Source organism: Eriocheir sinensis, chromosome 19 (genome assembly GCF_024679095.1).
Source record: "Eriocheir sinensis breed Jianghai 21 chromosome 19, ASM2467909v1, whole genome shotgun sequence".
In the NCBI taxonomy this organism is placed as follows: domain Eukaryota; kingdom Metazoa; phylum Arthropoda; class Malacostraca; order Decapoda; family Varunidae; genus Eriocheir; species Eriocheir sinensis.
This window is the reverse complement of record NC_066527.1, coordinates 12,948,937-12,963,378: the sequence shown is the minus strand read 5'-3', so window position 1 is coordinate 12,963,378 and position 14,442 is coordinate 12,948,937. Positions and strand designations below refer to the sequence as shown.

Genomic DNA, 14,442 nt, shown 5'->3' with positions numbered 1-14,442 from the left:
ACTGGTCTCTCGTGAACTGCGCATGCTCAGACCAGCAAGCATAGACCTGTACACTCTCACAAAGCTTTTTAACCGTAATTAAGAGTTGCTGGAAGGCTGAATCAGACATACAGTACCACTACCACCATCCCCGCTGTTTCTAGAACGACACTGTACGAGTTGTATTTATATGTACAGAGTGTCGTTCTAGAAACAGCGAGGATGGTGGTACTGTATGTCTGATTCAGCCTTCCAGCAACTCTTAATGTGTTAAAAAGCTTTGTGTAACTGTACAGGGCTACGCATACTGGTCTGAACATGCGCAGTTCACGAGTGACCAGTGTTTGTAAACAAAAGCGCCAGCTTTTGACGATGGGACACCAAACAATACAACACCGGGTGCCTTCGATACCATGGCATGCTCACAAACGAATATGGAACATCAAATTTGAGGCAGTGAATAATCATTTTTGGGGGCAAAGCTAAATGATTTTTCTCTTTGATATATTGATTTTTGAGTTTAATATAAAAAATAACCTAGTGTTTTAACCCATAAACTGCGCCAGACATTTTAAGATGCTATGAGTTAGACTGCGCCAGACATCTTAAGATGACGCATGTTCCAAGGTGGATACAGTCGTCCCTCCAATAGTACGGTTTCCAATAGTACAGTTTCGTTTTTTTACAGATTGTCATGGAAGAATTTTTTTAGGATTTTCAAATTTCCCGCTAGTCACACTAAGTAGCCCTGGCATGAGTGGCAACACTGTTCTACCAAAACACCTGCTGAAAGCACCCCAAAGCTTTTGAGAAAGGTGTTCACCTTGCAGAAGAATTCAGATTTAGAAGTTACATTTTGGGATGAGTTACGTTGCGGTAGGGAGAGCATACCACGTGAATGTATCAATCTTAGTGTAAAAGAAATTCTTGAGGCAGTAACTGCCAGTGCTCCAAGAGTGCTGCAAGAGTGGAGATAAAGGCCGTCCTTTTTCTAAGCCTCGTCGTTGCTATGGTAATGGCGTCTCACTCGTAGCAAAATTGCGTACGCTGATCTTCCTGGCGACGTTACACATGCATTACTAGCTGTCCTGGCTGCCGAACTCCTTACAACAGAAGATGAAAAGGAAGCTGTAGTGGTTATGGTGGCACAGAGAGGTGAAATGCAATAGAAACACTTATATGTGTTTGTTTGGGCCTCCATATTTGCTGGTGACATCATCACAGCACGAAGGCGCTTCACCTCTCAAAGCTAGGAGCCAGCAGATGTGCCGAGTTGGCAACTCGTGCTGCCGCATCACACATTTGAGAGCACTCATGATGTTCCGAAAGTCCTGATTCCCTCTCTCAAACGTAGCCCAGGAGTACACTAATTTTATACGGATTTTTGAATAGTACGGGAGTCCTGGGTCCCTAACCCCCATACTATTTGAGGGACAACTGTATTTATATTTCCTGCGATGCCAAAGTATATTCCAATGAACCTCGTGTGGCAACATCATCCCTCTTTCGCACCATGTTGTCACCATCATCATATTAGTTGCTCTTTAGCAGTCATGGAGAGTAGAAGTATGTCATCTACTGATGCTAACCAGCCCCATAGCTCCTGTGGTCGTGACCGTGGGGGAGGCATGGGAGGGGGTAAAAAGAAAGTATTGGTAAAGAGAAAGATTGTAGTAGATGGCACCACTATAAACACCCGCCTGCGCCAGAATGGGCTGGGCCGACCATCAGGCCCCACCAGGAAGATGCCTACTGGCGCAATAGGCAGCAACGTTAAAAAAAAAAATAATAAATAAATAAATAAATAAAAAAAAACGAAAGTGACAGTGATTCAGATTGTATTCAGCCATCAGATTCAGCTGGTCTGAGGCAGCGTGGCAAGCGTAAACATGTTTCTGGCCCTCAAGGTCACAGATGCGCTGCCAGGCAACCTACTCAGCCACTGACACCAACAAAATTTTTACCTATGCTAGTAGACCCTGATGAATCACTGTCATCTCTGTCTGATGATCCAGAGTGGCAGATAGAAGAGGAAAACGACAGTGGGGGTATAGGAGAAGACTCAGCTAATGAACTGAGTGAGGGATGGGTGTCAGCTGGTGTGGGAGAGGAGGGGGAGGCAGAGGGAGAACAGGAGCCTCAGAGATGCGAGACAATGCGTACTCCATTCGTCTGGTCTGATGGATCAGACTTTGTGCCAGACATTCATAACTTGACAGAAATATTGCTGGTGTGACTAATGACTGGCCTCTTGATAATGATGCACAAGAGGTTGATTATTTTGAAACATACATTGATGACCAGGTAATGCAGCTTGTTGTGTTACAAACAAACAGCTGTTACAAATACACTATGGAGCATGCTACATTCACCCCAAAATCACGGGTTCATCGCTGGTCAGACACAAACATAGAAGAAATGTATGTTTTTTTTTTGCTCTGTTACTGCTGATGCCACATATAAAAAAAACATGTACTGAGTGATTATTGGAAAATTGATGCCTTGATTCCTACACCAATTTTTGGGAAATTCATGAAAAGAGACAGATTCCTTTTATTAAGAACATAAGAACATAAGAACGCAGGAGTCTACAAGAGGCCGGTAGGCCTGTACGAGGCAGCTCCTTTGACCCTAAGCTCCCATGTATCTAACCCCACCTAATATCACTGTCCATGAATTTATCTAGTCTATTTTTGAATGTGACAATTGTATTGGCACTCACCACATGACTGCTAAGCCTATTCCACTCATCCACCACCCTGTTAGTAAACCAATTTTTGCCTATGTCCCTGTTGAATCTGAATTTATCCAGTTTAAACCCGTTACTTCGTGTCCTACCCGGTTCTCTTACCAACAAAACCTTATGAATGTCTCCCTTATTAAAGCCCTTCATCCATTTATAAACCTCGATCATGTCTCCACGCACCCTTCGCCTTTCTAGAGAATGCAAGTTTAACTGTTTGAGTCTTCCCTCGTATGGCAAGTTTCTCAACCCCTGAATCATCTTAGTCATTCTCCTCTGCACCGATTCTAACATTTTGATATCCATTCTATAGTAAGGTGACCAGAACTGAACCGCATAGTCAAGATGAGGTCTAACTAATGTTAAATATAGTTTGAGGAAGACTTCGGGGCTTCTGTTGCTTACGCTCCTTGAAGTAAATCCCATTACCCTATTAGCTTGATTTCTAGCTTGAATGCATTGTGCCCTTGGACGGAGATCAGAGCTCACGAAGACCCCTAAATCCCTCTCGCACCCAGACCTACTTATGAGAGTGTCATTTAAGCAATAGTTATGTGAGGGGTTGTTCCTACCTACACTCAGAATACTGCACTTCCCTACATTGAACTCCATCTGCCATTTATCCGCCCAGTCATATAATCTGTTGAGTTCACCTTGGAGAATACTAGCGTCCTGATCCGACTCAATTACTCTACCGATCTTGGTATCATCTGCAAATTTACTAACATCACTACTAATTCCTGTATCTAAGTCATTGATATAAATAATAAACAAAAGTGGACCTAATACCGAACCTTGTGGGACCCCACTCGTAACACATCCCCAGTCAGATCTTTTACCATTGATTTGCACTCTTTGCTTCCTATTGCTAAGCCACGCCTTGACCCAGTTCAAAACTTTACCCTCTACTCCGTGAGCCTGTAATTTAAGCAACAGTCGTTGGTGAGGAACTTTGTCAAACGCTTTACTAAAATCAAGATAGATTACATCATAATTTTCATCTCTGTCAACCGCCTCAAATACTTTATTGTAGAAGGACAAGAGATTGGTGAGGCATGACCTACCTTATTGATAAGGTTTCTACATTTCCATGACAATAATGAACGTGATGAAAATGATCGTTTGTGGAAGGTTAGAGGAGTATTTACCATGATTACTAAGAAGTACAGACAATTCTTTTATCCTTTTTGCAAGGTTGTTATAGATGAAAGCCTGGTGTTGTTCAAGGGGAGACTTATATTCAAGCAATATATACCTTCAAAAAGTCATAGGTTCGGTATCAAATTCTTTATCCTTTGTGACTGCGAAACAGGGATAGTTTTAGATGCAATAGTGTATACTGGCACCCCTGTTGACATTCCACAAGGTGACCCTTTGGGAGTATCTGGTGCAGTTGTGAAGAAAATGATGGAAAGGTACATGGGTAAGGGACACATCCTATATACCGATAACTGGTACACTAGCCCTAGTCTGTGTCAGTATTTACTAGAAAATATGACTGGGTCATGTGGCACAGTACATAAGAACAGGAAACATATGCCAGAATTTGAAGCATGACCTGTTCATGGTAATGTGGAACTGCAAAAGAGTGGAAAGTCCTGACCATAAATTGGCATGACAAACGTGACGTGACCATGCTCACCACTGTTCATCAAGGACACATGCAGGACACTGACAAGGAAGACCACAGGACACAAAAGAATTAGAAAGCCAGATGCTGTCATTGATTACAACGCAAATATGCGCTTAGTCGACAAAAGTGACTGTCAGCTTGCTGGTATTGAATGCGTGAGGAAATGTGTCAAATGGTACCATAAGCTATTCTTTCATGTTGTTGATGTTACAATGCTGAATGCATATAACATGTACTTAGTCAAGACTGGAAAAAAAAAAAAATGAGAGTTTTCTTACAATGTAGCCTACCAGCTTTTGGAGAAATATGGGACAGTGACAGGTACAGCTTGAGGACGATGTCAGTCACGTGGTCCTGACAAACTCCTGTGTAAGGACTTCCTCACCAGACACAGAAAAAGGACGCAAACAACAGAGACGGTGTCATGTATGTACCTCTACAAACAAACGTGAGGTCAAGAATAATGGTGGTGACTATGTGCGCAGAATGTCAAGTACCAATGTGTGCTGTACCCTGTTTCACTGAGTATCACACACTGAAAGAATACTGAAAAGCACAGTGTAAGGTAGACTGTAAATAGTTTAGGGTAAGGGAAAATAAAATAGGTGATCTGAAAGGTGAATGTGTTAAAAAAAATAATACAAGCAAATGTTACAGGAAATTGACAAAGTGATGTTTCCAGTGATTTACTTCGTATGTTGTAACTGGAATGAATAATCAGTTGCAAGATAATGTTCAGACGTGACTGTGCCGTGTGTCATCTTCCCTTTGCCACCATCCCATATACCCCGTCACTACCAGCGCTCCCAAGGTCGCCTCATATCTGCGACCTTTATCCAGCCATCATTGCCACATTAGGTGAATTATTATTATTTTTTTTACACTTCAGTGTTCAACATGTCCCTCATGGGTGTTGTAATACTAAAAATTGTTTTCCAGCAGGTTAATTTTTTGCCATTTATTGCGCACCCAGGAGCTATTCCCAAATCTCAATTGCACAGTTTATGAGTTAATGTTGATGTAAGTATGAAATCTCTTCACCGAAGATATTTCATACCCCAAAGTTTTTTCACATACCAGGCGCCCAGGCCACGCATGCCCAGTAGGGAGAAGACAACCCTGTTTTTTTTTTTTTTTGGTTTTTTTTCAGAGAGGCGGAAAAAAGTAGCGATTATCGCTAGTTTGGTTACAGAAGTAACGAAGATACCGATATATATTTAAATAAGTAGCGGATGGCCGATAACCCGATTTTGTTATCAGCGATAAAGTATCGCGATAACGCCCAGCTATGGTTATGTTAGACACTCACCCTTAGCACACATACACATACTCTTGAACGCACAGTTATAAACACACTAAAATTATGATATACAAAACATTCCAAATTTTTCAGTTGAAGGCAACGTTCATGGCAAATCTAGTAACCTGAGTGAACATTAAGAGGAAACATAAAACACATAAAGAGAAAGGTTTGAGTGAAGTGCCTTATTTCATGTGACTCACCTTTTCCCTTAATTTTCTTTTTTATTCATATTAAATGTTTCCTTTTTTTTCCTTTTCTATCCTATTCAACACTTCACTCATTTCATTCCTTTGTACTTTGTATTTTCCTATTTTTTTATTTTTTCTCCCTATTCTTCCTCTGTCTTCTTCATAACTCGGTATGTCTTTCGTTCTCATGATTATTTTTCTCTGCAGGACTACTACAAGGCAAAGACGTTCTACGAGAAGTCTCTCTCTGAACACCGAACGCCAGACACAAGGGAGCTGCTCAGTAAGGTAGGTCTTTGGAGAGAGAGAGTATGTGTTTTTCTTCCTCTTTATTCTGCCTATTCTTCACTTTTTACATTTTCTTCATAACTCCATATTTCCCTGTGTGTGTGTCCCTGTGTGAAGCACTTGTTCTCTCTCCCTTATCATTAGAAAATATGGCCAACAATATCTAACCTGACTCAAAATAATCAAAAATTTATATCTATAGTTCTGAATGCATTTATTATGCTTCTTATATGCACTTTCTTCATACATATAACAAAGATGATAATTACAGACCTCTTTGCATAACCTCGCCCATCCTTGCCCCCCAGGTGGAGAAGCTGATCAAGGAGGAGGAGCGGGTGGCTTACATTGACCCTGCCAAGTCTGAGGAGGAGAAGGAGAAGGGCAACGAGTACTTTCGCAAGGGTGACTACCCCCTCGCCATCAAGCACTACTCCGAGGCCATCCGACGCAACCCTGAGGACGCCAAGATCTTCAGCAACCGCGCCGCCTGCTACACAAAGCTGGCCGAGTTCAGCCTGGGCCTCAAGGACTGTAATGAATGCATCCGCCTCGAGCCCAACTTTGGTGAGCTAAGAATCGTGCAAACAGGGCACTGGGTTTCATTTCAAGGAGCATAAACAATAGAAGCACATCATCCTCAAGCTATGTTTATCATTATTCAGACTTCGTCTAGAATGAACATCAAAATGTTAGAATTTGTGCAGAGGAGGATGACAAAAATGATTCATGGGTTGAGAAACTTGCCATACAAAGTAAAACATTTTACTTTATTTTCTTTAGAAGGTGAAGGGTGCAAGGTGACTTGATTGAAGTTTATAAGTGGATGAAGGACTTTGATAATAATGCTATTAACCCTTTCACTATGGCTAGGCAAAAACAGTGCCTCGCCCCATATCCGGGCTGGCCACGCGCGCCAAATTTCAAACGTTGCTACTGAATATAACAAGTTTTAAACCATAAACCCAACGTAATCATCATGTATTATATATAAAAATATGCAAAATTAAATGGTGCACATAAAGAAACAAATTAATTGATAATTTTGAAATGTATGCATAAATATACAGAAAAATTTGAGTTTCCTCTCTCTCACACACACACACACTCACACACATAGATGGGAGGGATGGAGATACAGGGAGAGGGAAATAAGCACTTGGGTCACGGTGTCAGCAGAATCAAGCTGTAACTTGTTGATGCCCCCCCCCCCTCTCTCTCTCTCTCTCTCTCTCTCTCTCTTCCCCCCCCCCTTGAAAGCCACTCATTAACCCATACAGTGTCATCTTTTGTCAATGATAGAGGTCATGCCAGGTTGCACTTTTTCTTATTTTTTTATTTGACCCTAAAAAGTAAAAAAAAAGTTACAAATTATTTTATATATATATATATATATATATATATATATATATATATATATATATATATATATATATATGTATATGTATATATATATATATATATATATATATATATATATATATATATATATATATATATATATATATATATATATATATATATATTATTTATATTATTTATATGCAAGGAATGGAACCCTAGATTGTTCGTTGTCTTATTTTTCTCCGTCTCAGAGCTAACGATGTCATACCAGGAAAGGGAAATTTATCTTTAAATTTTTTGAGAGCCTATATTCTTTCCATTATAAACACTTCTCACTACCCTAAAGCGTGAGTAATGTATAAGTACTTCTTTACATCACAAAAACCTAAAAAAATAAACAGGAATTGTAAGTACAAGAAAATGATTGGATGCACATCAGGCAACACCGCTCGCTTCAAGGCCGTCTGTACTACAACTGTAGTTCACAAAGTTCAACAAAACACTATGAAACTTCCGACGATAAGTTTTCGTTTCCGATTACTCTGAACCATAATTTACAATTCCACATGCTTTACTGATTATGGAATCAAGGAGTAATTATCTATAAGAAAGTAACTTACCTTCTTGTATAATGATTTTTGTTGGAATGCGGACAAATGTACAGAAAGGCCCTTTAACATCCATTTAAAAATACGAAGACTTGTCAAATTATTCCTCTTTACTGTCAATGAACAATGTTACACACACAAACAAAAATAAAGGGTATATAAGCCCTCAAAAGAGCTTGCTTATATATACGTACTAAACACTTCCCTAAGAGGTACATATATGTATGTACTAAACACTGTACAGGTTAATTGGGGATTCTCAACATGGCTTCCGTAACAAAAGATCCTGCCTTTCAAACCTATTGACCTTTTATAACAACCTCTTCGTAGTTTATGACGTAACCAAATCATTGGACATAGTCTATCTTGATTTCCAGTAAGCGTTTGATAAAGTCCCACATCATAAATTACTTTACAAATTAAAGCAACTAGGTATTTACAATCAAGTACATCAATGGATCGCGAATTGGTTGATCAACAGACAACAAAGAGTGGTGCTCGACGGATTTAACTCAGAGTGGGCGCCGGTCACTAGTGGCGTCCCTCAGGGCTCGGTTCTTGGCCCAGTGCTCTTACTTATTTATATCAACGACGTGGATGTTGGACTCTAATTGCATTAGTAAATTTGCAGATAACACAAAGATTGGTAACTCAGTTTTCCCTGACGAAAACAGACAAAGCCTCCAAGAGGATTTGTATAAAATTTCAGCTTGGTTTGATAGATGGGAGATGCCCTTTAATGTAAACAAATGCCAGGTCCTTCAAGTTGGAACAAGAAATCGGAAGTTCGATTATGAAATACGCGGCGTCAAACTCAAAAGCGTTCAATGCGTCAATGCATCAAGGACCTGGGTGTCAAAATCACAACGACGCCGTACATAACGCCCGAACAGAAAACGACTCTCAGCCACGTCCTTCCATCCCGCCCGTGTAAATAAACACCATACACCGCAACAAACTCGTAACATTGAACCCGCCAGTACCACCACCTCTATTACCAAGCCTCAAGATAACCTAAGAGTCCTTAGTTTCAATGCGCGTAGCCTGAGAAACAAGTTTGATGAACTGCGATGTCTTGCTCTGACAGAAAACTTTGACGTAATTGCTATAACTGAAACATTTATCGACACCACAAATATTGATTTAAGTTCCGAATACAACATAGATGGCTACAGACTCTTTAACAAGGATCGTGTAAACCGTAGAGGTGGTGGTGTCGCCCTTTTTGTCAAAAGCTATTTGCAACCCAATGACAAAACACCAAGAAACAGTAACGTTGAACATTTGTGCGTGCGAGTAAACATTGCAAAAGTCAATTTAAATATATCTGTCACTTACAGGCCTCCGGGGCAATCACTCGATGCCGATCTTGAAAAGTACAGCGTCTTAAGGCAGTCACTTAATAACAGCGACTCACTGATATTAGGAGACTTTAACTTCCCCCATATCGACTGGGCGACGCTGTCGGGTACAGAAGGTGAGTCAAATAGAATGATCGAATTTTTAGAAGAAAATTATCTAAGCCAAATGGTTTCTGAACCAACTCGACAAAATAACATACTTGACCTTGTTATAACGACCCAAGATAACCTAGTCAGTAATGTCACGGTAGGAGAACACCTCGGTTCCTACGATCATAAACTAGTGCGCGTTGACATTAGAGCTCAAACATCGGTGACTGAAAATAAAGTAAAGGTGCCCAATTTCAAAAGAGCCAACTTCGTAGAAATCCGACGAAAACTAATAGATATGCAACTATCAGATGACGGCAATGTAGAGGACGCCTGGCTAAGCATTAAAAATCACTTACTCACTCAGCAGGATACATTTATCCCCTTCTGCGAGAAGCGAATTAACACTAATAAAAGCCCACCTTGGTTTAATAGCGAAATTAAACAGTCAAAGAGAGAAAATTGTTTTACAGGTTAAAGAAAGAACAAAGCACGCCCGAAAACATTAGACTCTATAATGATGCCTGGCGACGAGAAAACAGATTAGTGCGTCAGGCAAAGCGTAGATATGAAGAAAATATTGCAGCCAACTGTAAAAATAATCCGAAATCCTTCTTCAGTTACATAAACAATAGAAAGGCGATCAGTGACGGTGCACTAGTGACTGACAGCTGACACGTTGCAAACCTATTAAACAATTACTTTTCCTCGGTGTTTAATACTAACAGTCCTCCAACCACTACCACCAACACCAGTACTAATGTAAATCCTGAGCATGCAATGTCTAACTTTGAAATAAAACCCGATGAAGTCCTTAAAGCCCTCAAATCACTTAAAACAAATAAAAGTCCTGGCCCTGACAAAGTATATCCTACTCTGCTGAAAGAAACAAAGAGTGAAATACTCTCCTCCCTCACAACCGTATTCAATATGTCCTTGCGACAAGGCATCGTCCCTTCGGATTGGAAAAAGGCTAACGTGACACCGAATTTTAAGAAAGGAGACAAAAAAGTACCAGGTAATTACAGGCCCATTAGTCTAACTTCGGTTGTAGGTAAGCTACTTGAGGGCATAATTAGAGACAAAATTGTGAGTTACCTTGAAAACCATTCATTAATTGGGGAATCACAACATGGCTTCCGAAACAAAAGATCCTGCATATCAAACCTATTAACCTTTTATAACGACCTCTTCACTGTTTATGACGTAACCAAATCACTGGACGTAGTCTATCTTGATTTCCAGAAAGCGTTTGATAAAGTCCCACATCATAAATTACTTTATAATTTAAGCAAATAGGTATTGACAGTCAAGTAAACCAATGGATCGCGAATTGGTTGAGCAACAGACAACAAAGAGTAGTGATTGACGGATTTAACTCAGAGTGGGCGCCGGTCACTAGTGGAGTCCCTCAGGGCTCGGTTCTTGGCCCAGACTCTTCATTATTTACATCAACGACGTGGATGTTGGACTCAATAACCGCATTAGTAAATTTCCAGACGACACAAAGATTGGTAACTCGGCTCTCACTGACGAAGACAGGCAAAGCCTCCAAGAGGATTTGCACAAAATTTCAGCTTGGTCGGATAGATGGGAGATGCCCTTTAGCGTAGACAAGTGCCAGGTCCTTCAAGTTGGAACGAGGAATAAGAAGTTCGATTACGAAATGCGCGGCGTTAAACTCAAAAGCGTTCGATGCGTCAAGGACTTGGGGGTTAAAATCGCGTCAAACCTCAAATTCTCACAGCAATGCATCGATGCAGCAAATAAAGCTTCATTAAAAGAAACTTGTTAAGAAATAAAGACGTAATACTTCTGCTTTATAATAGTTTAGTCAGACCCCATTTGGAATATGCGGTACAGTTTTGGTCTCCCCACCATGCTAAGGACAGACATTGCTAAATTAGAAGGTGTTCAACATCGGGCAACAAAAATGATCCCTTCCTTGCGCAACAAACCCTACGAAGAAAGGCTTTCCGCCCTTAACATGTTCTCTCTTGAGAAACGTCGCCTCCGAGGAAAACTGATCGAATGTTTTAAAATACTTAATGGATTCACGAATGTGGACAAATCAAAATTATTTGTGATCGATGACTTTGCAAACGAGGAATAATGGCACAAAACTTAAATGTAGGCAAGTAAATTCAGACTGCACCAAATTTTTCTTCACCAACATTGTAGTGCGAGAATGGAATAAGCTCCCACCGTCAGTGGTCCAGTGTAACACGATTGACTTCTTTAAAAACAAGCTCGACCGACACTTCCTTCAACTTAATATTACCTAGAGTGAAATGCAATGTTTTGGAGCCATCTGATTAATGTAGAATCACTTAGGTTTAAGGACAGACCACCTAGTCTGGATCATGGGGTTTGAATGGTCTGATTATCTATGTAAATCTCTCTCTCTCTCTCTCTCGCACACACACACACACACACACACACACACACACTTACACACACACTCACGAGGGGAGACTCAATAGCATGGGGCTCACAACCCTGGAGAGAAGAAGAGAGAGAGGAGACCTGATAGTGGTGTACAGGGTGGCGAGATGTGAAAAAGTTTAGCTTCCTAAACAGAAGCATTGAGCTATGGAATGGACTGGAGGAGGAGGTGGTTTGTACAAGAAACATTCATGATTTTAAGGAAAAGTTAGATAAGAGAGGATATGGAGACGGGACAGCGCAAGCGTAGCTCTTTTCCCGTATGTCACAACTAGGTAAATACACACACACACACACACACACACACACACACACTGCAGGGAGGAGGTAGGAAGGAAGAAGGAAAGAGAACAGAGACAGCGGGACGGGTGTGAGGGGGAGGCCGGGAGGGGAGGCTGCAGCTCCACCGCAAGCCCGTGTCCCAGAGCCGAGGTGGTGGTGAGACAATGCACTGGCCAGCCACTTGGCAGCGCAAAGGAAGAGGAACTCCACACACATACACATATGTCATTTCTTTCTCATTATTTTTGTTATCTTCTGTTAGAATTGATTGTTACTGTGAAGTATAAATGCACGCAAGACACACTTATGTTCTTAGACAATAATAACATTGAAAGTCAAATAAGACACCGTATCATATACGACCTACATTCTAAAAACAATCTTACAATATCCAGGAAGAAATAACTCATGCTGGCTAAAGTGAGCCAGGACGCAGTATACGCATCCTCGTGTTGAAGGGGTTAATAAGTTTCTTGTGGTAAGAGTACCGAATAAGGCACATATCACTTGATTTAAATTCGATAAATTCAGATTCAACATCAATATAGACAAGAATTGGTTTACTAATTGAGTGGTGGATGAATGAAACAGCTTAGCAGTCATGACGTGAATGCCAGTAGGATAGAAACATTCAATGAAAGGTTAGATAAGTTCATAAACAGTAAGGTCAGATGAGGTTAGATTTACAGGAGTTGCCTTGTATAGGCCTACCGACCTCCTGCATACTCTTTGTTCTTATGATTTCCTGCTTTCCAATTTTTCAGAAAACTTATTTTTATATAATTTTCTGCTGTCCAAAATCTTATACCTCAAGCCTCATTCACACAGCCTTACCTTCTTTCTTTCCCCACAGTGAAAGGGTATCAAGATTCTTATATTTCCCCCACAGAATGCCAACCCTCTCTCACTCATTCTTTCCTTCCTCTCCTCCTGCAGTGAAAGGGTATGTAAGGAAGGGCAAGATCCTGCAGGGGCTGAAGCAGTACTCCAACGCCCAGGCCGCTTACCAGAAGGCCATCGACATCGACCCCAACTGTCAGGACGCTCTGGATGGCTTCAGGGAGTGTATGATGGCCGTCAACAGTGACCCAGAGGAGGTGAGGAGGAGGAAAGAAGAAAGAGGGAGGAGGAATATAATTGAGTGAAAGGAAAAGAAGAGCAAGAAAGGTGGAGATGACATAATATATATCACAACATTCACATCTTCTATAATCTCATCACCTTCAGCCATTACTATTCCACCTCAAGATGAAAGGCTTTTCCCAACATCCTCCACCTCTCTTTGCTTGATGTTAGTGTACTCTATGCACCTCAAATACAATCTTGACCTGGTTCTGTTGTTGCTCTAACTTATGTAATATCTAGGCTAGTTAGTCTTCTATTACATTAGTTGTCCATCTTTTGTCAATTCTCTTACAAAAAGGAATGTGTAAGGAGGGAGAACTGGAGACCTTTTTCATTTAATTATTTATTTATTATTATTTTTCCCATGGCCATCTACTCAAGAGATCATAGGGTACATATGTCAGAGCTAAAGATAGATGATACAAAATGGAAAACAAAAGTGGGATAGAAGGGAAGGAAAACCTTTATATATAGATGATAAGTTTTCTTGGATCTCATGTATACACAGAGAAAATGAGGCAGGTAGAGGCAGGGGGACTTGTATTCCTTGTGGTGTCTTCCCCATCTCACCTGTAACTTTCCCTCCCCACAGGTGCGCAAGAGGGCCATGGCCGACCCTGAGGTGCAGCAGATCCTCAAGGACCCAGCCATGCGCATGATCCTTGAGCAGATGCAGACTGACCCCAGAGCGCTCCAAGAGTAAGTGTTTATTACTTTTATTGACTGACTAGTTTATTGATTAATTTATGTATTTTCCATGTTTTATTTTTCTAGTATTATTGGTCTTTTGTTATTATTGCTTGATTTTTTTAACATATTAGTCTTTAGTAACAATGATGTGGCCGACGTCTTTTTTGGCCTGTTTTTCAAAGCGTGGTTAGTTGGTTATGTTGATTATTTTATATCACTTTTTATGACATGAGTTTGTAACATGTCAACTTAACTCAGGAATCCAGCACTTCTAACTAACTTCATCACAAAAATGGAAGTAAAAATCCAAACTAGCCCCATGAATGTTAATAAACACCAATACAACATTTAAAAAATCTGGCG

At 40.5% G+C, this 14,442-nt stretch overlaps 1 protein-coding gene across 1 annotated transcript in view; it reads left to right on the top strand.

Moving 5' to 3' along the window:
- LOC127000714 (stress-induced-phosphoprotein 1-like) overlaps window positions 1-14,442 on the top strand; it is a 32,285-nt gene that overhangs the window by 15,094 nt on the left and 2,749 nt on the right. Inside the window, exons 9-12 of the mRNA XM_050864736.1 lie at window positions 6,054-6,134; window positions 6,443-6,701; window positions 13,201-13,361; window positions 13,982-14,088. Coding sequence (XP_050720693.1) covers window positions 6,054-6,134; window positions 6,443-6,701; window positions 13,201-13,361; window positions 13,982-14,088 — 608 coding nt within the window. The remainder of the gene's footprint in view (window positions 1-6,053; window positions 6,135-6,442; window positions 6,702-13,200; window positions 13,362-13,981; window positions 14,089-14,442) is intronic.